The sequence below is a fragment of the Ambystoma mexicanum genome, chromosome 14, assembly GCF_040938575.1.
Source record: "Ambystoma mexicanum isolate Mex_15411 chromosome 14, UKY_AmexF1_1, whole genome shotgun sequence".
Taxonomy (NCBI): Eukaryota; Metazoa; Chordata; class Amphibia; order Caudata; family Ambystomatidae; genus Ambystoma; species Ambystoma mexicanum.
The window spans coordinates 220,739,093-220,765,731 of NC_090940.1; the positions used below are offsets into that span (position 1 = coordinate 220,739,093).

At 45.9% G+C, this 26,639-nt stretch overlaps 1 protein-coding gene across 1 annotated transcript in view; it reads right to left on the minus strand.

The window, feature by feature from the left end:
• MAP4K5 (mitogen-activated protein kinase kinase kinase kinase 5) overlaps positions 1–26,639 on the minus strand; it is a 1,870,683-nt gene that overhangs the window by 753,980 nt on the left and 1,090,064 nt on the right. The window contains exons 21-22 of the mRNA XM_069638985.1: positions 1,087–1,171; positions 926–1,005 (exon numbers count right to left, since the gene is read on the minus strand). Of these exons, the coding sequence (XP_069495086.1) occupies positions 926–1,005; positions 1,087–1,171 (165 nt within the window). The remainder of the gene's footprint in view (positions 1–925; positions 1,006–1,086; positions 1,172–26,639) is intronic.

The following is a 26,639-nucleotide window of genomic DNA, read 5'->3' on the forward strand; positions in this document are numbered from 1 at the left end:
CAAATAGCAGTGCAAGTCCACTCCTCACAAGGAATGACAGTTTGATAAGGCGCCGGCTATGAAAAAGGACCTGTGGATCATGCTTTTTGAACTTAAGAAAGATATATAGAATAGTGTGGTAAACCTAACAGAATCTATAGCGGACCTGGATAAGCATGTGCTTGCAGCAGAGAAAAGATTAGAGGAGGTGAGACCGCCTTATGTGATCAGGCACACAAACAAGAAAGTTGTCTGAGAGAATGCTGGGGATGGAACAACAGATGGAGTACATATTAAAACAAGACGATGCAGAAAATCAGATAAGACAACATCAGGTTGAGGGGACTCCTGAAGCACATAACAGACAGAGACCTGGAAGAATACATTAAGGCCCTCTTTCGCCACATCTTGGACATCCCAGAGGATGCTGAAATGGTTCTGAACCAAGCCCATCGTGTATATTCGACCTTTCAGCAAAACAAGACTCTGGTCCCAGATGAGTCCACCTTTTCAAACTCAAAAGAAAATAAATATTGGCACTTGCAAGGGGAAGTCGGGAAATACATTTAAGGGACACCCTGATAGTGAAGTTCCAAGATCTGGCTCAAGCCATGTTGAAAAGGAGGAAACCCAGACTCCTGTGCTTTAATACCACTGCAAGCAGTCCCCTTCCCACATGAAAAGTCTTTTCTGGCAGATGAATTCCTAATTTCAAATGATCATGTGAATGGAAAAAAGATTGCAGGTTTTATTTTGAGGTTACCTGCAAGGGATTTCAAAGATGGATCTTCTTGGATATACAATGAAGGAGATAAGATAACTCCCATATCGAAGAGACAATAACTACATCAAATACAACATTAAAATGGAAATTGTAATAAATGTACATCCAAAACAAGCAATCATGCAAAAAAGTATTTTGCAAATAAGACATTAAAGATATTACCTGCTCCATTGTTGCTTCGTGAAGCTCATTCAGATTCAATGCATAAATGCCCTCTTCAGTTCCAAAAATGATGTACTGATCTAAAATATTCAAAATAGTACAATGAGACAAACAATTTCAATTCCTTCAAAAGAAGATGACTAGAAAAAAAAGCACTCTACCTTTGGTGTCAGCATGTATCCATGATGTTGCACAATTGATCGTTAAAGGACAGCCATCAAATACTTTAGAAAAACATGCTCCCATCTGAAAGAATTTTTGGAAAGATAAGGATAAATACACATTTTCATGTTCAACATTTACATCAACATAAATAAACCAGTTTCTGTGGCTCCAAATAAAGTGAGATTCAGCTTGTATACTGTGACCATTATTGTGCTAATTGGTAGAACTGGGGAGAATTTTGCACTACTATGACGAGGGCTGTATAATCACCTAACCTAATGGTGGAATAGTACATCACCCAAATGGAAATACCAGACTCTCCAATGGTATCTGCGAGTCTGGCACGAGATACAATTAATTCAAATGGACACCACAAAAGAATACACGACACTGGTATACTAAAACATTATACACTTTATTTTGAAGGCCACAAAAAATATTTATGATGGGGAAAAATAAGAACTCAGTTTATACATAACATGTAGCAGAGCAGAGTGTAATTAAACAAAAAGTAAATGGTCAGTTAAGGTTTAACTTACTTTTTACCCTAAAACTCAAGCCCCATAAGAGGGTGGCAGGCACAATACACATATAGGGTTCCAGAGGTGAGTTAAGGAAAAGGACCCTTAGACAATATTACACACAGAAATGAAACTTGGGTGCTATCTTTCCTAAATCAAAAAGCGCTCCTATTCTGCTGTGCTCTGTATCTGTTCCACTAGCAGGATAAACCCAGTGCATTGCTCACATTCTCATTGTAATTATCACCCCATTGGTGATTGCGGCCCCATATTAAAAGTGTATGATTTCTTTTGAATTCTAAAATAAATGAATAAATATTGTATTTTACCAACCACCCTGGTTCATGGTCCATTGTGACCTGGGGTACTTGAAAAGGGGGTGTGATATGAGTGGTGTACCATCTCAATAATGAATCAATATAAAAAGATAAGCATTTCAGTTGTGCGCTGCATACTAGGCCGAGACCAAGGCGTGTGTTGCCTGATTGAAATCCTTAACAAATTTGGGGGCTCGAGTCCTGGATTGAGTTTGGTTCCCACCCGTGACAGTCTAACACAGCAGACTAACCTGCAAGGTAGTAATACTTTGTGTGATGGGAATACTGGGTTACACTGTACAAGCGCATACCCAAAACAAATACTCTAAGTACCAGGCCTGTGTCAAGAAAACTAAAATCAACCCCAAAATAAACAGAAAAGCAACAGAATACAGGTTACCCTTACATAAATAAATTAAGAAAGAACATGTCTAAAATGACTCTAGTAGAAATCAATATGGCTAGGGAGCACCTTCTGCACAAGCTATTTGTCAGAGGTGAGTGGCCAGAATAGGATGAAAAAGCCTGGCTACAAGAAATAACACAAAAGGTCACCGCCATGAACCTGAATACGTCGCAGGACGGAGGCCTATTACACCAAGCTCTGAGTGAATTATATATCACCTAAAAAATTAAAGAGGAGCAAACCAAAATTGCCAGAATCACGGCCTACATTTATCTCCACATGGAACTGATGTGGGAAAGGCATGAGGAAAACCCCACTCTAGCGCAGAATCAATCTGAACTATTAAATGAAATCCAGACTGATCTAGATTTAGCAGAACAAAAAATACAGAAGAGCCAATAGTTGGAGGTAGAATCTGGAAAATATATCATAAAATTAAAAGAAGATTTGGCTCGCCAACAGCAAAATAATGCAGATCAAGAGGCCCAAACGACGCAGTAAGACTAGAGTGTCAGGAAAAGGTGGACTCTCTGGAAGAGTCAACAGAAGCTGACTCAACAATTAACCTATTACAGGGGTTGCTCAGGACAAATAACCATGTTGCAAGACCAGGTCAAAAAATTGAACGAGGAAAATAATAAATTAATTATGAGAGACCTCCACTCTCAAACAGAATTTGATGAAGAGCGCCAGAAATTCAATATCATCAGGAAACAAAGGGATGACCTGCTGAACAGAGAGGCACCCTAAATCAGGCGAGAGACGCCCTAGACCAGGAAGTAAGCAAATTAAAATAGAGTTACAGGGAAGTGAGGTAGCCCTCCAGAAACTAAATTAACTCAAAACAGAGTATGGGAATCTACTGGAGCACGCCAGACAGGTAGAAGGTGCTCTGGAAGAGAACACCGAAACCAAAGATGCAAAAACTCAGGAGGTGAGTCTCCTGTAACAGAAATTGTCTCATTATTCTCAAATCATGCAGGAAGCCCAGAGAGACAATGAGGCTCTCTGTGAAAAGAATGATGGGCGCCACAATAAAGTGGCAGCGGAAGAGCGGGTCATAGAGGCCAGTAAAGCCTTGATTGCTGAGCAAAAGGCGGTTGTATACAAATTGTTCGTATTACAACTGTTCGAATGACACTTGACTTTTTCACAACTGACCGAATTGTGAATGTCAATTGTAACATATATGCGGGGGGAAACCGCCCGCAACCCTCACCCAACCCAAACCCGCCCAAAACCCCCTATATATATATATGTATATGCGGTCAATTGTGAAAAGGTCAATTGTGACCCTTTAAATTCGGTCAATTGTTCATTCGAACAATTGTAAACGAACAATTTGGGTAATACCCAAAAGGCTAAGATCTTTGCTTATTATCAAGAAGTAGGGGCTGAGAAGGAGAAACTAGCAAGGTTGGAGAAAGAGGGTGCTTGATTTAATCCTAACCGGAGGGACCCTGAACAGGTAGAGAGGGACAGGGCAATCCCTGATCATACTATAAGGACCTCCGTACTAAGGGATTCAAACCCATTTAATACTGTGAACACTGCCAGCTTCATGTCTACTGGCTCACATGAGCCAGAAATCATGAGGCCGGCAGAATTCAATAGACCAAGAATGATGGAACTGACAGGTCAGTGCCCCATAGAAAGTGATGGACTGGCGTCCCTGTATAGATACCCAAACATTAAGGCTGATGTCTCTGACAAGGAAGTCTCCTATGAGGGGAGGGTCAGGGAATTAGATCCACAGAAATATTACTTTCCAAGATACCCGTGGGTCCAATTTGATGAAAAACCCAATAAAATGCGGCCCAAAAAGAGCATCCTGAAGACTTCTACCCAATTAGGGCAGTGGGGGGGGGGGATACTCTGCCAACCCTGGGATAAGGGAGGAGTCAGAAGACTACTCTCCTGTGCCCCACAGGAGTGGAGAAACTAGGCCCCATCATTCTGCGAGCCCCTCTCAAGCTCACAGAATCCAGGAGAGCCTAGATGATCATGAGGGAACCTCAACTGGTAGCACCTCTGAGTCTGAGGGTGAGTGGACTCGGGTGACGAAGCCAAAGAAAGCAAACAAACTCAAGAGAGTGATGACAAAAGACCCCATTAGGCAGATTAAGGCTCTTAGGAGTGTCATAACCCCCTACCATAAAAAATGCAAAATATTCTGTTTGGGAACACTTGGAACTCTATGAGCAGATGATGGACACTTTTCATATGAAAGACAACCAGAGCTGTATAGAGTATGTAAAATGGACATTTTCCCCTGAGTACTCCAGCTTCTTTGCCGGACTGGAGGACCAGAACCATTCAAGATGGTCTACCTAGAGGGCGGCTATCTTGAAACACTTTTCCGCCCATAGAAACCCCCAGGAGGCTCGCAAAGCAGCCTACAATCTGCAGTGCGGGGAAGAGTAGGCCCCACGAGAATTTGTGCAGCAGCTCAAATGCGCCTTTGTACAAACCACTAGGAGGGTGCGCACGGATAGCAGAGAGTTTATCACCACCTTCTTTCATGCACTCCCCAAGTATATTATGACCCAGCTGGTGAGTGACTTCCACGAGAAAAAATCTCTGGACTGGGTCATAGAGCAGGTGGCCCACATTTATGAGGTCCAAAAACCTGCAGAAAATAAAAATCTGAACAAAAACCCCAAACCAGCCAAGACCCCTGCGGCTGCTAAACTGGCGGAGGTGAAGGTTTCCCCCATTTTAGACCTAGAGATGGGGGGGCCTAAAAATATCCCTGCCCAAAATCAGCAAAATCCAAGACCCAGAAGGCCTTCAGGCCAATCACAAACAGGTGGCAGTCAGGGAGGTAATTCCACTAATGGGACCCCTAACTCCACTGATTATATCAGTCTCTGATACAAGGGCAACCAACCAATCCTGGGGTATGTATGGACTCCCCCAGCCCAAGGGGCGGAGATCCAATCAGGTAAGTGCTGCCCCGGGAAACTTCCCTCCTAACTTCCCCCCAGGAGGGCAGTAATTTGCCAAATGCTGGGTTGAGTTTCTTCCTCCGATACTCAAAAAACCCCAACCTGCAGGACAACCCTCCTTTCACTCCCCGATTTCAGGAACCCAGACAACCCAATCCGGGAAAGGGGAGGCCAAGGGTGGAGGGTTACCAAAATTCAAAATATTCAGGGTACTACGGGAGAAGGGACAGTTACTCTTCCCGTGATCCACCTAGGGTTGACCAGAGCCTCCCGTACCAGCCGGAACGGGTGTCCCAACTTTAGCGCCAGGTCCAGAACCTAACCCAGGATCTGGGTCGCATGTTGAGGGCTCAACAGAACCCTCAGATAAACATGGCGGCTCAGAACCCCACAAACCAAGGGTCTGGTACCCCAGTACAATGATGGGCGAGAACCTTGGAAACTCACTGGTTCCAGAGGAGGAGGAGGCACAGGGGATGGGGGGGGTGTAAAGCCCTAGAGGAAGCTTCCTTCCTTACTCATGAAAAGCCCTTGGACACCCAGTAACCGGAACAAAAATCTCCTGCCCTGAAAATCTGCAACGCAAGGAACAGAGGGTGGGTAGGAGAAATAAAGAACTCAAAACGACCCATTTTGTGGAGGAAGATAGTGGAAATTAAAATTGGGCGACATAAGGTGAAACACCCGGTCATAGTCGTGACTCCAGAGGGCACACCCTGTCTACTGGGGAATGACATCCTGCACAGGTTGTCCCCCTAATAGACTGTGTGAACAAGGTCCTCTGGGCTCAGACTAGCAGGACAATAACATTGAAACAGAGTGTCAACCATGTTAGTTTAAATGACACATGCCACATGGTTGAACAAAAACCTGATCATATTGAGTTTCATTTCCAGTATAATCAAATACCTCACGTGACAGTAATTGCTGTAGGACAACAAACTGGTGATGGGAACTCCTCTCCATTCCTGAAAATCAACCTTCCTTCCAGTTTCAAGTGGCATTCCACACTGGAAGGGAATACTTTGAAATTCTATACCAATTCACAATCCGAAAATCCGAATCCCGTAGCCAAACGTGATGAGAAACCAGCTCAAAGTTGAGCTGACATTCAGAAAATTAGTGAAGGGTTATTCATCCTTATTCAGTTAAATGAGGGGAAGGAATCTGTTCTCGCCAGTGTGCGTGAACAACGGTAAGAGCTTCATCAGCGAAGCCATGTTCCGACAGCTCCCAAAAGATCCAGCCATTCCCACATTTAAATTGATGGATAAGTGAGAAAAGGCCTGGAAAATCCCAATTCCAAACATCTCCTGCCTAGCAGGTTATGCTCAACATTTCTATAGAAAACAAAAGCATAGTACATAATTGTTGGTCTGTGCTGCATTCTATTTAGGCAGTGACATTCTCAATCGGGTTGCCATTCATTTGGATCTGATAAATTACAAAACATGGTCCCGACTAGGGAGTAAGCCCATGGATTTTGATGATTCAGAAAAAGCATTTCGGTCAGCCCAATTGCTGCCGTATGCAGTTGAGGTTCAGATTGGAGAGGTCACCATCTATCACACTGGGCTGGCGGACTCACCACTTTATCAGGTTGATCGGTAATGTTTTCCTCATCAGTTGAACTCAACTCGTTCCCCCGTTCCCTTTCCCCCTCACCTGAGCTTGAAGAGTAATTTAACTTCTTTCTTCTGGCGTGCAGAGCGGGAAGCCTTTTCTTCTGTAGAAGGTAAGGTCGGCCTCGAAAGGAAGCCACCGCGGCTCCACACGGGAGGCACGGTGACCCCCCTCCGCGACGAACTAACAACGGAGTGAGGGGAAAAGCCAAACGGCATAAAAACCCCTCCGGAGTACTTGAGCAAGCAGAAAACCAGTAACAAGAAATACTCGGTGAAGCACAATCAGGCGATCCTAGGCAAGGTGAGTATGAGTGTGTAACAAGAGAGGCAAGCTCCGTAGGGAATGGGGCAGAGCAAGTGACAGCAAGGAAAAGGAACGGACCGGTGAAAACAACCGGGGGAGGGAAAACTGGAAAGACTGGGAGGAGGAAGAGAGCAAGGGGAAAGAGAGCAAGGGCTTGGAAGAAACAGAACAGCATGGGCGGGGCACCGCCAAGGAGAAAACTATAGAGGAGCGAGAGCAACAGAGGGAAATCCAAAGTTGCAACGCGCCGAGCTGCCTAGCGTGTGGAAGTAAATACGCATAGGCGGCGGCCTTGTTGAAAAAGACTAGAATGTTAGTGCTGTCAGGGAAAAAACGTGACGGCACAATTTAATGGCGGCCCAGCTTCCACCTCTTCCACAGCCGCCAGCGCCCAGCGGTCGTGACACCATCCCAGGATGGACACAACTATTCCCACTTGAATTAAAAATGAAAAAAGGACAGAAACTGAAAAATCCTGACGCATATGTACACCTCAATGCCCATCTCCAACAGCAGGGGTTGGGCCTAAACCCAACACCATTAGTCAATGTAGAACTCAACACCATTCCGATATTGATGGATAACAGCGACCTTAGGAGTATAACTCTGGGCGCAGGCACCATTATTGGAATAGCGGTTGATGACTGACATTTTTCCATGGATCTAGGTAATGAACTGATAGGACCAATCCCCAATGGCTTAGTGGAACGGTTCAATAAAACCCTGAAACATGTAATCAAGAAATTGGTTGAAGCTGACGGCAAAAACCTTGGGCCCTTTTTGCCGTCCAAAAAGCACCACAATCCTCAACAAGGTTTTCACTGTTTTAATTATTATATGGTAGAGAGGCGTGGGATTTCCTTGATATGTTATTGGAGACTTGGGAAGAATGGGAGGAAGCCACCTTGTCCCATTCCAAAACAGCCCAAAGTTTAAGAGAACATATGGCTACTGTGAGAGTGATAGTTCAAGCCGATCTGGTAAAAGCTCAAGGAAACCAAAAGACCTCTCATGACAAGAAAGCTTTACTCATGTCTGGTTCTCCTTCCAATATTAGAGAACAAGATGTTGTCCAAATGGCATGGTCCTTATGAGGTGATTGAGCAAACAGGGCCATATAGTTATCGAATCTCCCAACCTGATAACACGAATTACAATCCATATTTATCACATAAATCGCCTTAAGGAGTGGAGAGAGGCTCCTGTTGAGACTACCACTGTGGTATTAACCAGCCTATTAGCAGAAGAATCAGAGAAAAATAATACCTTGATTCCTCCCTACCTAGCCCAGAATAAGAAAGAAGATCTACTAGAATTCTTAGAATAGTTTCCAGATGTCTTTAAATCCAAGCCAGGAAGAGTAAAAAGGTTTTTTCACTGCATCCACACACCCCCCACAGAAGGTGGTCCATTTGAATCCTTATCGAATCCCAGAAACGAGCAAAGGAATAGTCAGAGGAGAGGGAGAATATGCTCAAATCTGATATAATTGAACCATCTCAGAGTCCTTGGTCCTCTCTGATAGTACTTGTTACTGAACCAGATCAGTCGTGGGGGTTCTGTATGGACTTCAGAAAGATGATTGATGGGGACTGCTGTTTTCCTCTCTATGATTGATTTGACAAAAGGGTACTGGCAAGCACCTGTTAATCCAGAAGACAAAGAGAAAACAGCCTTCTCCACTCCGATTGGAGTATTCCAGTACAAAGTATTGCATTTTGGACTTCATGGGGCCCAGCCACAATTCAAAGGTTAATGAACCAAGTCCTTCGCCCCTACTCCTCTTTATGCAGAGCTTATATCAATGATATAATCATTTATAGTAGGACATGGGAGGAAGAGCTACACCACCTATACTTAGTTACCAGAGCCTTGAGGGGAGCTGGGGTCACAGCCAATCCAAAATAAATGTCACTAGGCACACTCAGCACTCAAGTACTCTTGGATTATTTTGTGGGTAATGGGCTTGTTCAACCCCAAAGTGAAAAGATGAAAGCTGGTCAGCAAATAGCAGTGCCCAGAACCATGAAAGCTCCAAGTGCCTTTTTGGGACAAGGAGGGTATTTATAGATAATTAATAACCAGTTATTCTACTATCACGTCTTGCCTCATTGATAAACCTTAGAATTAAAACCCCAAAAGAAAGTGGAGTGATGAAGACCAAAAATATTTTGATAAACCAAGGAATATTCGGTGTAGTGAACTAGTGTTAAAGGTGGCACATTTTAACAAAGAATTCATCTTTCAGACAGATGCTTCACATGTCGGTTGGGGGCTGTTCTTTCACAAGATCACAATGGCATTGAACACCTGATTCTTTAATCAGTAGGAAGCTATATCTCCGGGAAAAGAAGCATGCCACAATTGAGCGTGAGGCCCTAGCTATAAAGTGGGTGGTTACATATCTCAAATACTACCTCACTGGCAGGAAATGTAGACTAGTCACTGATCACTCTCCATTAACATGGATTAGTCTCCGCAAGGACACCAATGCATGGGTCACACGCTGGTTCTTAGATATGCAGCCCTATTGTTTTACGGTAGAACACTGAAAAGGAATAAAACAGGAAAATGTAGACTTCTTTTAATGTTTCCCAATGCAATAGGTACTGAGAGAACCAGAAGCTTTAGGGGAAGGGTATGTGATGAGTCCAATGGTGTCATCACTCCTTTTCCAGTGGTGGACTCTCCCCATGTGGCCAGGGGATGGCAGCCACTCCTTGATCCGGACCCTGGGGGCAGCTATATGAAGGAGGATCACATGGGGTGCGGCAACCCTCAAGGGAGTGACACGACATCGTACAAGACATGGTATCCAACTTTTTCTTTTAGGGATACCCCCTCCATTCCCCATAACTTGATGGCATATTGTCATGATTCCCTTCATCCACCCATAAAATTTACTAAGAATACCTTCCCATACTTTGCATATAAGTCATCAAGAACTGACTTCTCTTTCCCTGAATGTGAAAGTACTGAGATGAGGAAGCTGAGCAGAATAATGAAGATTGATAGAGGCCAGAAGCACAAGCTGCGCTCTAGTGGTTGCAAGGGCATACTTGATGCTGGGACATTTAAACCACCAAAACAGCTGACAGGAGAGAGAGACGTTGGCTGGCAGAATCTCATCCTCTCGGTATCGACCGAGGAACTGCTGTGCCATTGCGAAATCCGTGGCGCCAACTGGCCCACAGAGGAGGCAGAGGAGAGCAGACTGCAGGAGCTGGTCTGCTGAAATGACACCACAAGAGGAAGAAACAGAAAGACTTCCTGGCATACACAAGTACTGAAAAAGCAGCCTCCAAGCCGCCCAGGCATGGAGAAAACCAGACCAGGCAAGCAAGAGCTGCGAGGAACACGGAAGTCACAAAGCAGAAGCAGGGGACCGAGAAGAAGAAATGGGATGCCAAAGAGCCGCTGCATGCTTGCCGTGGGAAAACCGACATACGCCACAGAGAGCCGATGAGTCCACCCAAGGGAAGCTGGGACACCAGAGCATGTGACCAACCCCTACCAAAGGAAGCTAAGAATAGACTAAGCATATGACAAAGAATGGGAGACTCAATATTTCCTAAAGAGACAACAAAATGAAAATGAAATATTGAAAGTTTACAAGTGTGCCCAGTGTGTCACGATCCCAGTAGACACACAAGGCATGTGCATTAGGACCTGGGCACGTCCTTCCCTGACAATGTAGGGAGAAGTTGAACATGTAGTGTGGCTGGCTGGCGCAGGCGTTTGGTTGGGAACTGCCTTGACCCATACCAACATGCCCGCCAAGACAGGACCTATCATGGAATTTAAGATGGCCCCCAGCAGACCCGAAGAGCTGACATCCCAGGTGGTCTAGTGTTAACAGGGTGCGGCCCGAGGCTATAAAACCACACCCCGGGCCACACCCTGTGCTTCGCGTTTTGTCTGCTACCTACCAGAGCAGTGAAATGCTTACTGCTCCTGTTCTTCCATGTGCAGTGCACGCCCAGACTTATCTGCAGCTATACTTACCCAAAGACTTAATTGTGGGAGTTCCGCTCCAAGCTTCTGTCCTGATACTCACCTGGAACCGTAGCCTGGACTCACCTTCAGCCGTACATACCCGAGAGCTTCATCGCAAGAGTTCTGCTTAAAGCGTCTGCCCTGACACTCACTTAGAATCGTAGCCGATCAAGGTCCACAGCAAGCGTAGCTCCTGAAACGAGAGAAACAATAGTGAGAAACTGAATTTAACTGCTAATTACCACCGAGCCTCCCATTTAGCATAGATTTACCTGAAGAAGCGATCAGCCGCCTCGCTCACCCTTCGCGCAGCCCAGCAAAGACATTCCGCGAGATCCGCACCTGGGGAGAGAAAGAGACTTGTTAAAGCGCATTGCGCACTCGGCGAGAGCGAACAGCACAAAACACGAGCGCTCCACAAGCTGCTAAAGCCTCCATGAAGACAAGCAGTATTGTGCAAAGACTCACCTTCATACCTTCAGCATCCAGTGCATCGCAGCCGGCCTGGACCACTACTCCCAGTGAAGCAACTGGAGTCGGATGCTTACCTAATATCTCTGGCCCGCCTTCTTCATCCAAATACAGTGAGCACCAGCGTGCCAGTCAGCCTATCTAGAGGGACACAAGAGGGAGGTAGCGGGAAAGCTAGGGAACACATACTGAATATCTGAATTTACCCATTCCTAGGTCTTCACCCAGACCCCCTCGCACACCTTACCAGAGGCTCTAAGTTCTACCAGGTCCCTCCCAACCTCACTGTTCCCTGGGCTTTGGTTCACCAGCGGACCAGGTGGGGAAAGGAGCGACTTGGGCATTCACCAAAGCAGAACTATCCAGTAGGGGCAATGCTTTGGAACAGTCCGGACCAGGCACTCCTATAGGGCACCAGAGGTAAGTGTTACAGAACGCTAAGCCATGTCTCAAGCCCAGCCCGAGTGTCAAGGAGTCGGAGGCAGATCAGTTAGCAGCCCTTTTGGGGGATTTGCGAGCAGAGTTGCATGAAGCCCGTTCTGAGACTAATACCATGAAAAAAGAGGTAGTGGTGAACAGGGAAAGGTCAGAGGATCTTGCAAAACGCCTAATCATAACACAAGCAGGTCAGGTTCCACTGCCTGGCCGACAAGATGGGGCCATAGCAGGGCTGCCCCATATCCAGGTGACCACCCCTGTAACAGTTCCCTTGGCTCATCCCGAGCGATTTCTAGGGGACCCACAGAAGTATGCTATTTTCATGAACCAGTGCAGGTTACACTTCTTGTGTCGGCCTGGGGCCTTCCCTACGGATCAGACCAAGGTTGCCTTTGTGATATCGTGCTTGGGGGGGTCATGCAGCCAACTGGTCAGTACCGTTAGTGAATCGAGACAACGCCATCCTGTATAATTTTGCTGGTTTTCAACATGAGCTAGATAAGCTCTTTGCATGCAGGAGTCAGGGGCAGGCCTTGGACGGGGAGTTATTGACTCTACGGCAGGGGCCACAAGACTTCCCGGTATTTATCACTGCGTTTAATCGACTCATTGACAAAACAAATTGGCCAGAGGAAAAGAGAACTACCCTCTTGTACCAAGGTCTTCGCAGCAAACTCAAGGATGTCCTAGCCCAAGTGGTCAACTCGCCTGAGCGCTGCTGAGAATATATAGACTTGGTGGTGCAACTAAACCACTGACTACAGGAAAGAAAGACAAATCGGTCCTGCTCGGAAGGGCGGCCCTTGTTGGTACGCCCTTGTGAGGTATCATCACGCTCCCTGGACAGTCCGCCGGAACCCATGCAGTTGGGGAGTGTGAAAGGGCTGTTGTCCAAGGAGGAGAGGGAGAGGCACCGACGACAACAGTTGTGCCTGTACTGTGGCAAAGCAGGCAATTTCCTGAAGGACTGTTCCAGTAAGCCATGTAAAAGGCCATTGGGAGCAGTCGATGTGAACTCAGCAATCTCAACGGATTCCAAGCAGATGTCGGAAAACTCCATGGCTCGACAAGAGTGGGGATCGGCTTGTCGAGATAAGAAAAATCATCAACGGTCTCACACCTTACAATACCCATAATCCTCATCAATCCAGGGCAACCTCAGAAGATGTGTGACATGGTAGCCTATATCAACTGTGGGTCAATCGGAAACTACATGGACCTGAAGGTGGCCCAGTGGATTGGTGCACCAGGACAGTGAAAGGAGAAGGTAGACAACATAGTCTCTGTGGATGGCTCACAACTATCGTCTGGACCGGTAACTCAGTGTACTGAAGAGGTTGAGCTGTTGTGTCGGGACTGTCACCGGGAGCGCATAGTATGCAATCTGATAAATGCGCCCCAGTTCCAGCTCATACTTGGCATGCCCAGGATGGAGTGCCACAACCCAGTCATCAACTGGAGAACACACACAGTGGTCTTCCCTTCGGAGTGCCTTTGTACCGGTTACCCATTCGCAACTCCTATGACCAGCTCACTAGCGTCTAATACTCTAAAGCACGGGACAGCTGTGCTGCTTGGCTTGGTGGGACAATTGCCAGTCATGTACGAAGACCACCAAGATGTGTTCCAAAGGTAGCAGGCCAATACCCTACCCCCCATAGGCCATACGACTGCCAAACTGACTTAGTGCCAGGATCTCAGGTTCCATGCAGCCGCATTCACGCTCTCACCGCAAAAGGAAAATCAGCACTTGCGCAAATACCTGGACCAATACTTAGCAAATGGATTCATCCGACCCTCAAAGTCTCCAGCCTCCTCAGCTCTCTTTTTTGTACCCAAGAAGGATGGGGACCTCAGGACCTGTATCGATTACAGAGGGCTTAACAAAATCACCATAAAGAACAGATACCCCTTACCACTGATCGCGATGCTTTTAGACCAAGTGAAGAATGCAAAAATATACACCAAATTAGACCTCTGCGGGGCATGCCACTTAGTCTGCGTAAAAGAAGGTCACGAGTGGAAGACAGCCTTTTGCACCAAGTTCGGATTATTCGAGCATACTGTTATGCCCTTTGGCCTGTGTAATGCCCCGGCGGCCTTCCAGTTCTTTATGAACGATGTTCTGCAATAACTCCTGGACGTCTGCACTATGGTCCACATTGATGACATCTTGATCTATTCAACCAACTTGGAAGAACATGTAAGCCATTTATGGGCTGTCCTGGACAAACTACAACACCGACTACGCCAAATTGGAAAAATGTCACTGTTACATGACCAACGTGGAATTCTTGGGCTTTATCCTGATTCCGCAAGGTATTCAAGGTATTCAAACGGACAACCGAAAGGTGAAAGCCATCCTGCAATGGTTTTTTGGGGTTCGCTAACTTTTATAGACTATTCATACCCAACTTCTCAAATATTGCACATCCAATTACCTCATTACTCAAGAAAAACAAGACCTTTGTGTGGACTGCAGAAACTGAGCAGGCTTTCAAACAACTCAAAATGCAGTTTGCTTCTGCGCCGATACTAAAGCACCCAGATCCCGAGTTCCATTCCTGGTCGAAACCGATGCATTAAGTGTTGCAATGGGGGCCATGCTGTCTCAACAGGATCCTGTAACCAGTCAATTGCATCCAATGGCGTTCTGGTCCAAGAAATTCTCCCCAGCTGAGTTGAACTAAGCAATAACTGATAAGGAGTTACTTGCCATCTAGGCCGCCTTCAAAGAGTGGTGTTACCATTTACTGGGCGCACGACACATTATTACTGTTTATACAGACCATTGCAAACTGCAATACTTACGAACGGCACAAGCACAATCTCTGTGTCAGCTAAAATGGGCCCAATTCTTCATGGAATATGATTTTACAGTAAGGTTCCGCCCCGGAGTTAAAAACGGAAAAGCTGACGCCCTATCCCGCATAGGATGGGATGTAGAAGTAAAGGATGTGTATGTAGCTACAGAACCAGTCGCAATAATACCTGGGAACAAATTGCTGGGTTTGACAAGTTTCACTGTACTGCCATCAGAACGGCTATGGAAGGAAGTCAGACAATCTTTGAAACCAGGGCAGTTGCAGGCCTGGGTTTCCCAGGATCCTAAACGGACCATGGAAGACGGACTACCCTATTACCAAAAGCACTAATATCTACCGGACCCCCCCTATGCAACACAAGGTTTTACAAACCTATCACGATACTCTAATGGCAGGCCATTCGGGAATCACCAAAACCTTGGCAAAAATCTGACAATCCTTCTGGTGGCCTACTTGTGAGCAGACGTTATACAATATATAAAAACCTGTGATATGTGTGCCCGCAAAAAGGCATCAAAGGCTAAATCACCAGGATTACTTTGCCCATTGTCCATACCACCAGCCCCACGGCATACAATATCCTTGGACTTCATTACAGAATTCCCTCCCTGCAATGGGTACAGTACCATTTTGGCAGTTGTGGACCTCCTAACCAAGATGGCACACTTCATTGCCCTAAAGGGGCTACCAAATGCTAGAACTATCGCACAAACCTTTCAGACAAACATTGTACGGTAACATGGGTTCCCATCTATGATCATCTCGGACCGAGGGAGCAATTTGTGTCCATGTTCTGGAAGAGCTGCTGTGACAAAGCCCAAATTGAAATCAGGTTATCCACCAGTCATCACCCACAAACCGATGGCCAGACCGAAAGAACCAACCAGACTCTAGAGCAATACCTGTGTTGCCTGTTTGTACAGGCAGACAGTCGGGTCGACCTTCTTTGGTCAGCTGAGTATGCGTGCAACAACAGTGTCCACAGTTCCACAGGTTTTTCCCCTTTATTTTGCCTGCATGGAAGAGACCCACACACCACAGCCCTCTATCCACCTACACCCTTGGAAATGCCTGCTTTAACATCTCTACATAGCAGTATCCAAGAAACACTAAAACAGGCTACCAAACCCTGCAAGACACTAAAGCCGCTCATAAGCGCTTTGCCGATAAGAAAAGAAGGGATGCCCTTGTATACCGAACAGGAGAAGAAGTCTGGTTGTCACCCAAACACATCCAACTGAAAGGTCCTAAAAGATCCCATCCCAAATACATTGGCCCCTATCCTGCCATTTCAGTCATTAACCCTGTGGCAATTAAGCTAGGGTTACCCCCATCCCTACAAGTACACCCTGTCTTTCACGTGTCATTAATAAAACCAGTACACCCAGGCACACGAAACACCATACTTAAACCTCCACCAGTAGAAACGGTAGATGGGGAAAAATAATATGAGGTACGAGACATCTTGGATTCCAAAATCATCAGAAGAAAGTTACATTACCTGGTCGATTGGAAAGCATACAGCGTGTTAGACAGGACATGGGAGCTGGCAGAAAGCCTTCATGCAACTCGCCCACTAGCTCGTTATCACTACAATCATCCAACTCGGCCATGACCAGGGTTGGCTATCCTTGGGGAGGGGGGGCTTTGGAGGGGTGTGCTGTCACGATCCCAGTAGAGGCACAAGGCATGTGCATTAGGACCTGGGGCATGTCCAGGCACACGAAACACCATACTTAAACCTCCACCAGTAGAAACGGTAGATGGGGAAAAATAATATGAGGTACGAGACATCTTGGATTCCAAAATCATCAGAAGAAAGTTACATTACCTGGTCGATTGGAAAGCATACAGCGTGTTAGACAGGACATGGGAGCCGGCAGAAAGCCTTCATGCAACTCGCCCACTAGCTCGTTATCACTACAATCATCCAACCCGGCCATGACCAGGGTTGGCTATCCTTGGGGAGGGGGGGCTTTGGAGGGGTGTGCTGTCACGATCCCAGTAGAGGCACAAGGCATGTGCATTAGGACCTGGGGCATGTCCACCCAAGACAATGTAGGGAGAAGTTGGACATGGAGGGTGGCTGGCTGGCGCAGGCGTTTGTTGGGAGTTGCCTTGACTCATACCAACATGGTTGCCAAGACAGGACCCATCATGGAACTTAAGATGGCCCCCAGCAGACCCGAAGATCTGACATCCCTGGTGATCTAGTGACGACATGGCATGGCCCGAGCCTATAAAACTATGCCCCGGGCCACCTGTGCTTAGCATTTCGTCTGCTACCTACCAGAGCAGTGTAATGCTTACCGCTCCTGTTCTTCCACGTGCGGTGCACACCCGGACATATCAGCAGCCATACCTAATCGAAGACTTCATCATGGGAGTTCCACTCCACGCTTCTGTCCTGATACTCACCTGGAAGCGTAGCCCGGACTCACCTGTAGACATACGTACCGGAGAGCTTCATCGCAAGAGTTCCGCTTCAAGCTTCCGCCCTGACACTCACTTGGAATCGGAGCCGATCAAGGTCCCCAGCAAATGCAGTTCCTGAAACGAGAGAAACAATAGTAAGAAACTAAATTTAACTGCTAATTCCCACTGAGCCTCCCATTTAGCACAGACTTACCTGAACAAGCGATCAGCTGCCTCGCTCACCCTTCGTGCAGCGGCCAGATCAGCAAAGACATTCTGCAAGATCTGCACCAGGGGAGAGAAAGACTGGTTAAGGCACATCGCGCCACTCCACAAGAGCGAACAGCATGAAACACTATGCACTCTGCGCCGCAAGCTGCTAAAGCCTCCAGGAAGACATGCAGCATTGTGCAAAGACTTACCTTCATACCTTCAGCATCCAGTGCATTGCAACCGGCCTGGACCATTACTCCCAGTGAAGCAACTGGAGTCTGATGCTTCCCCGATATCTCCGGCTCACCTTCTTCATCCAAATACGGTGAGCACCAGCACGCCAGCTAGAGGGACACAAGGCGGAGTTGGGGGAAAAGCCGGGGAACATGTACCGAACATCTGCACATACTCATTCCTAGGTCTTCACCCAGACCGCGTCGCACACCTTACCAGAGTCTCCAAGTTCTACCGGGTCCCTCCCAACCTCACTGTTTCCTGGGATTTGGTTCACCAGTGGACAAGTGGGGAAAGGAGTGACTTGGGCATTCAGCATAGCAGAATTATCCTGTGGGGGCAACGCTTCGGAACAGTCTGGACCAGGCACTCCTGCAGGGCACCAGAGGTAAGAGTTACAGAGTGAAACATAAAGTCCTGGCAGGAGCGTATGCCAGGCAGATTCAAGTTGCAAGTGTGTTAAGTGAGGCACAAGATAAAGCCCTGGTAGGAGAGTATACCAGGCAAAGTCAAGTTGGGCAGTGTAAAATACATCACATGAGGGAGTCCTAAAAAGGATACATCAGGTATAACCAAATACTGTGTTAAAATTATATTAAAGAGGAGAAGAAACCTGACAGTACACCAGGTATCCTATAAAAATTAAGATTAGCATACAAGTTGTTTTGCTAATCAAAGGAAGCCCAAGGAAAACTCACATCCTTAAAAGTTTAAAGTGCAGTTAAGAGAAATCCAGGGGAAGGGAGTAATCCTCTGCAACTGTGTACTTTATCCATCTGTAACTTTTCTGCTGGAGATACACCTTTTCTTTTTGAACATTTGTATACTTTGCAAGGCCAGAGACATTTCCCTTTACACCTTAGAGTTCATTTTCAGAGTGTGAGGGCCAGAATAATATTCGGATATAGGACATTTTGCTTTGGACATCTTGCCATTTGACACACCCTAGTTTTGCTTTAGGTAGGGAAACACCTCCAACAATAGAGATAGTGAGGCATTGACAAACCACTTTGTTTTTGTTTCAATAAAGGTTTATGGCCAAAACCATGAATCCTCTGGGGATAGGGAGGATCCATCGAGCGATTTTCCTTCGAAGGAGAATTCATTGCATTTTTCATCGAGTTTTGCTGCAAATGTATGTGGGGGATGGGTTAGGGTAATAGAAAAGGTAGAGGGGATGGTGGGAAGAGGGCCGCAGGGGTTCTCCCCTGCATACATTTGCAGCAAAATGTCCTTAAAAACAAAATCAGATAAATTCTCCTGCTATGTAAAAAACTCGATGGAATCACATAGAACCAATCCTCTATGACGGCATCTCCTTTCTGGCTTTTCACAGAGCCCTCTTGGAATCCAACCTGTGCACCCTCTCCTGATATGATGTGGCTGAGGTGTGAGGAACCTGAGGGCATCCTTGCATCTACTCCCCTTGGAACTTCCACTCAGGTGGCCTGGGAAAGGCCATTGCAGTTGGATCCGGACCCTGGGGGGTGGATATGAAAGGAGGATCACCTGGGTAGAGGGACCTTGGGGAGTGGGGATAGAATGTCCTTTGGTGAGGCATGGTATCCCCTTTCCCTTGTCAAAATGCACCCTACCCTCCCCCTGCCTTTGTAGGTTATTGTCAGTCTTCCCTTCTTTCACACACACAGAGACTGCCCCACATTCATATGCCTTTAAGACTGAGACGAGAAGGAGGCCACTGAGAGTTATGCACACTTTCATTTGTTGCACCACTTTGGTAGGGAGGACTATGGTGCACTACTACAATGGCCAGGCATATTCTGCTAATGAAGTTAACTATGGTCAGGCAAAGGACTTGTACCTGCAGCCGATTGAGAGGCTACAGGTACATAAAAAGAGAGACAGGTGAGAGTCAGGGAAAAACATGTCTGGGGAGAAGGATGCAGCAAGCCGACGTGGAGCTGGCTAGAAAGGGGCAGGCAAAAACAATGCCATACGTTGGCGGGGGAGATAGGAAGATGCCAGCGGCCAGAATAGGCCTCAAGAGGATCGAGAGCTCTGCAACCCCTGTGCTGGGTGTCCACAGCCGCAGCTGAAGACTCCAGTGTGCCGCTGACCGCAGCAGCAAGGTTTGAGGAAGGCGGAGCTCCCGATAAGACCACAGGGAGTGAGAGAAAGCCAGAGAACAGAACCAAGAAGCCCAGAGGTGCTGCCGGACACCAGCGAGTGAAAGAAAGGGAACACTCGTACCAGAGTGCTCCAGGACTGGAATTGGGCTGCCAGAAGGGAAACTTATACTGCATGAGTTTGGAGAGCGAAAAGAAGCATTTTGAATATCGAACAAGCTTCAAAGTACTTTTTGAATTATGTAATACTGAACTAAGGAAAAGATATGCAAAGTTTGTGAAAATACAGCACGAGTGAAAAGAAAGTGATGTGCATTGACAAGCATGTTAAAACTAGTAATGAGCATTGATGGACAATGTGAAAGCAAGGTGGTGACAAGGAATAAACACCACAAAGTGAGTTGTGTGAAAGTCATGTTGTGGCATGGTCAAAAGACTGCCAAGGAGAAACACAATTGAATGTGTACTAATAACACAGGTTCAGAGGGAAAACCCGTTTTGGCAAGGAAGTCCAAGGAGAACATATGAATATAGCAAAGTGCCAAGGAGTTATCGCTTGCGTGACCTTTAATGGGTGGACCGTGCGGTCTGACAACTGCGCCTAGACGGAGTAAGCCCTACTTGGAAAGAAACAAGGAAAGTCAAGATACAGAAACTGCGTTAAATTATAAGTACTGAAGTGATTGAAGAAAAGAGTAATCAACGTAAACTGTGAAAAGCCTGAAAGGTTACAAAGTTGATTTGGAATCATTACTGAAAACTGAGAGATTTGAAATAACTGGTTTTGAAGCAGGAAGAGCTGCATTCTTGGGGAAAGGAACCCCAAGACTTTGAGAATTGTGTTGACCTTGAACAAGAGAACCCCAAAGTCTTTTGGAACTGTGTTGACCTTGGGGAAGGGAACCCAGAGGCCTTTTGGAACTGTGTTGAACTTGGGGAAGCAAACCCTGAGACCTTTTGTGTAACTGTTCAAACTTGGTCAAGGGGAAGCTGAAAAGCAAGCTAGGATCTGGTAGAAGCTCAGAACTTAATGCACGTCATCATCAATGGGGATCTCAGTGCAGTATGCAGCACCATAGGTGACATGAATCAACTTCACAGCGGCTCGGCCCAGTCAAGAGAGAGAGGGCGCCTATGGTCTGACTTAATGGATGCAAGAGACCTCCATAATATGCACTGGTTGATCGACGAGACACTGCCTAATGTCCCCACATGGGAGAGGGAAGGCAGTAAAGACATAATCGATCACACTTATGTGTCACGTGAGCTTAGGCTCTAATGTAAAGTTTTACAATCCAAAGAACCAAACAAAATAAGCATAACATCCTAATAACCACTTGGAAGACTACGTGTAAACCAATAAAAAGAATGAAATTTGAGGTTGAAACCTGTGATGGGAGCTCCAGATTAAGACTAACGGAAAAGGCAATAGCATCTTCTGACCGAGCAATGTGTGGCACAACATACATCTCTGCATCAAGTAACCATGAAAGGAGAGGACTACGCAACTCTGCTTTCAGAATTTAAAGTGAAAAGGACCACAGGTCAGCACTTCTCAAAAACAACCATCCACGAATACAATCAGCAGGTGGTGGATAAGAGAAAGACAATAAAGAAACGCAAACGAGTGGGCAAATATTCCCAATCAAAAAACGAAGCAAACAGAAGCCCAGGAGGCCGAGCAAAATTTTAAATCCTGGCTACGACCAAATCGTCATCGCCTATATCAAGATGACGCCGCGATGATGCTTCGTACAATATGTGGGGAAAAAAATCACGAGAATTCTGGTCCCTGATTAAGGGTATGGCAAAAGAATCAAATCTTACCCTACAAAACAACGTGGGCGAACAGAAGTGGATGAACCACTTCAGGGAGCTATACAAAAACCCACACAGAACTTTGGTAACCAAAAACCCTGAATTAAAAAAGTGCCTGGACCTTACCACATGACACATTCTGAGCAACATAAAAAACTCAACTGTTCGCGGGCGCCGAGCCCAGAGGGGATAACTAACTTAGACCTAAAAAAACACCCAGAAGCATGGTCATCATTTATTAAAGAAGTTTTTCAGAACTGCCTAAAAACGAACACCATACCATCGTCATGGAAAAAGGCTTTGGTTGTCCCCATTTTCAAAAGGGGAGCCAAAGGCAAACCCAAGCATTATCAACCAATAGCGCTTTTGGACACAATAGGGAAAATCTTTGGCTCCCTGGCTTTGGACAAAAAAAGGAATGGATCAAGCAATCCACCTGCTGTGACCCCTTACAAGCGGGCTTTATTAAAAATCTGGGAACATCCGTGAACATACTAATCCCGAGTACTCTAAAGGCCAAGGTCATGGAGGGCAGACCAAGAATCTTCATGGCATTTGTTGACCTGGTCCAGGCATTTGACCAGGTCAACGGGGACATCCTGTGGAGCAAGCTGGAAGACCAAAATTGCCCTGGCACGATACTGGGACCGATAAAGGCGATCTATTCAGGAACTAGAATCCGTGTCTGCCTGAATACAGCTGGACCGTTATCAAAACCGATTGATACGGAGCGTGGGGTCAAACAAGGATGCCCTTTGGCCCCCGCACTGTATAATGCTTATATAGCGGATTTCCAAAATACCGAACAAAGAGTAAGGTCTTTTCCACACAGTCTAGGTGACGTAAAATTGTCAAGGTTACTATATGCTGATGACATTATTTTAATGGATCAGACAGCCATCAATCTTCAAAGACAACTAAACAACTTGATAGTCTATCTGAAAGAAAATCAACTTCAACTGAATAAAGAAAAAACTAAAATAATGTTTGAAAAGACAACCAAAAAGTCTGAAAAACTGAAATGGAGCATCAACGTAGTACCACTAGAAAAGGTTAAAAGCTCAGACGATAGCTATAGACAGAAAGTATGGGCGGTTCTCAATCATCCCGGCTTTAACCTTTTATAAAAACAAAGGTGGTCCCAGGTCTAATTTATGGCACTGAAGCATTGCCGAACATTCCTGAAATGGAGGGATTGTTTTGGCACCAGGTCCTAAATTTAACACAATAGTTACCAGTAACGCTTATTTGGCGAGAACTGAGCCTACAATCTATGAAAGCGACCGTTGCCCGCAACGGTGTAATGCTGTATAGGAAGGTAATCCTCCCCTCGCTGCCTTTGATTTTAGAGATCATCAAAAATGAAATAGAAGCAGGAAATTGTAAGATGTTACTAAATTGGTTAACAAAGAACAAGCTCCTCCTGGAGCAGGTGGGCAGCTCTGAATAAGAATTAAGGAATAACCCCACCAAAATGAAAAAAAGTATATTGGAGAGTGACTGGATCCAAAAGCTGGAAGAAGCCGCCAATTCAAAACTGATCAATCATTTCTCACTTAATTCCGGGAAAATAAATCAAACAAGAGCATATCTGGCCAAATGTCCTAATAAAAAGGTGTGCCAAAATTTTCTACAGATCCGCCTAAACTTGCTGAACACAAACAAAATCTTGGCCAGAAGAAACATATCCAACACAAACAAATGCTGTTTCTGCAAGTGTACAGACAAGGTAGAATCAAGAAGACATCTTTTATTATCATGTACATGGATGAATGAATTACGCTCCACCTATCTGGGTCACGTCCTCTATAGCGAAAAAGAGTGGTGGAACAGATTGATTAGTGGAGAAAAGAGTTGGGTGATAGCTGTGGTTGGATTTTTTGAAAAGCTTGGATTGAACAGAGCCATGAGCTTTCCACCAGCAACAATGGACCTTAATACATAGGAGACGGGAGCTAACTTTTTTCGGACCTACTTCATCCAGAATTTCTTTTATTCTTTTTTTCTGAGGATGTTCGAAACCAATTTGGAACGCTGGGCAGACTTGGCACAATTCAGTGTGTAATTCAGACAGGAACTGTGTGGAGCATTTCTTTTTGTGTTTTGGCACACTTGTAAAAATTGATTTTCTTTCAATTAAATCAAGTAATAAATGTTTTTTTTTAAATTAAAAAAAGCTTAGAACTTTATGTCGGAACACTATTTCTTTTGTTGCTGACATCCCTACACATTGTATAGCTTTAGTTGTGAGGATAGGCTTTGGACACAGACAGAATTTTGAGTTGAACTAAATGACACAGACTATCCTTAGCTTCTTTAGGTAGGAAAATCCCACCTTGGCATAGGGCAAGTTAGGCCTTACTCCATCCTGACATTTAAGAGAAATAAAGCCTTTTGTAGAAAAGAGATTCTGTTGTCTGTGTCTTACTTCATGATGCCATCACACAGGGTAAAAGAGAGGAAGGAGAATTGTATGCGAAATATGAAATTCAGAGACTGCCCATGGCAAAAAAAGGTAGTCCGATTTTACAGTAACCTTGTCTTTTGAAAATGCTATGAATGGGGGCTTGCAGGATAGGGCTTGCAGCTCGGTCACCCTTCGTGCTGCAGTGTTAGCCACCAGAAATACAGTATTCCAAGTAAGCAGTCCGAGACTCGAAGGGAGAATTCATTAGAAAGGTCAGTACCAGATTTAAGTCCCATCCATGACATACTCCAAGAAGTCCCAGTATTTGTACGAAGGCTAAGAGTGTTAATGCTCAAATGAAGGATGAGGCTTTCTGCCTGTAAGAGCAAGTCTGCCCTCTGAGGAAGATACCATAGGGTGCAGATGGTCATGGGCACAATGTGTGGGTACCACGTCCTCGTGGCACAATCATGGCACAATCATGGTGGTCCTAAACCTCCTCAAAGTCCTGAGAATGTGAGGGATGAAAGCAATCAACAGGAATGCACACAGAGGTGGAAACTTCCAGTCAATTACAAAGGCATTGCTCAGTGCATGGCCTCCCTGCACAGGGACAGTGACTCCCACATCCACTCTCTTGTTGAGGAAGTGCATATACACTGTGTTGACAGTCATGATCAGGACAGTCGTCCCCTGCATTGAAGGCATATATGCCATTGGTATCAGTTGGATGGACCTCGGCTCCAACAGGTTGATGTGAAATTTTCTATCTGCCGGGGGGCAACCATCTACTTACAATAAACTTGTATAGGAATGCGCCCCAATAGTTCAAGGAGGCATCCGTAATTACTTTGGCCTCCGGCCACAGTTGGTAAAAAGGTTCTCCTACCATCAGGTTCTCTGTGAGGGACCCCCATAGGGACCCCCATAGAAGAGCCTGTGTTACCCTGCTTAGGATCTGGAGAAGGTCAGTCATGCTCCCAGAGACCTGCGACTACAAAGTCCTGAGTGGCCACTGGAGCGCCCTCATTCTCGACTCTTTCACCAAGAAAATGCTGGATATCATGAGACCCACCAGCCCACAAAGTCTAGGGCTGGCAGGTTGAGGGCAAAAACCTTCATGCTCATCTGTAGAATGTGAAGAGTGCATTCCCTGAGTCAAAAAGACATTCCGGGGGAGATGTATAGGACCGCTTCGATGAACTACCGTATTTGCCAAGGTGTTACCTGGGACTTCTTGACATTCAGGGAGAAGCCCAATTTGCGCAAGCGGTAACAGGTGTGACTGAGATGGTTTTGAGTATGCTCTGGGGAACAGACTCTGATTAGCCAGTGGTCTAGGTAAGGGAAGACATTAATTCTTCCTCTCCTTAGACTGGCTGCCAGGACCGGGAACAACTTGGTGAAGACCCTTGGGGTTGAGGTTAGCATGAAAAGCAAGACCCAGTACTGGTAATGGGGGCTGACAATCACAAACCGCAGCTACTTCCCGTGCTTGAATTGGATAGGCACATAGAAAAAAGCGTCCAGATGGTCAAGTGACACCAACCAATGCTGTTAACTCCAGGAACTGGTGGATCTGGGAGACCATTACCACCTTGAATTTGTCCTTCCTGTGAAGCGTTTTCAAGTGCCTCAGGTCCAAGATGGGTCACAGTCCTCTATCTATCTTGGTACCAGGAAGTATAGGGAGAGCCATCATTGATTAAGTTCCGCTCTAGGAAACCAGCTCTATGGTACCCTCCTCCAGCAAAGTAGATATCTCCTTTTGTAGTAGCAGATTTGGTGGCCGACATGGTTGAGAAGGCTGGGGAGAATATGGGGAATTGCAGGGGAGGCGGGGGGTTCTGAAAGGGGAGGCAACAGCCATGAGTCATCACTTGATGGACAAACATATCTGAAGTAATGCGCAACCATTCCTCAGAGTGCATGGCTAGTCTCCCTCCCACTGGTGAGATGTGGAAGAATACCTCAAAGCAGTGATTTGTTGCTGTTATGGATCCAGAGTTAACAGTAGTAGTGGCCTAGAGAATCGTCTGTGACCTTTTTTGGCTGTGGGCTGGCCCCTTTTTCCCTTTGACTAAAAGAACTCAAGTATCGACAAGGCTTCCCTCTCTAGGATGGCGTCTATATTTGTACAGGTTACTGCCTCACTGTAGCACCTGAAGACTTGATGGCAGCCATGGGTCTCCCCTGCTTCAGGCTTGGACCCACTTTTTACCACAATGTTTACCCTTGGTCTTCCTCATTCAGGCTCGGACCATGGATCCCCATGGGCTAGGATCATGGATCTCTCTTGTTCGGGCTCGGATCCCCTTTTGCACAATATTCTCATTTGGTGTCCCTCGTTCAGGCTCGGAATATGCAATCTCACTTTCTACGGTTTCCTCTTGATATCAAAATCAAAGACTTTTGAATGTGTGATGGGTTTAGCTTAAACTGTTGCAGGACCACTTCGATTCACTTTAAACAATGTTTTGATCTATCTTCTACTTTTGTTTCTACCACTTCTTGGCGGGATACC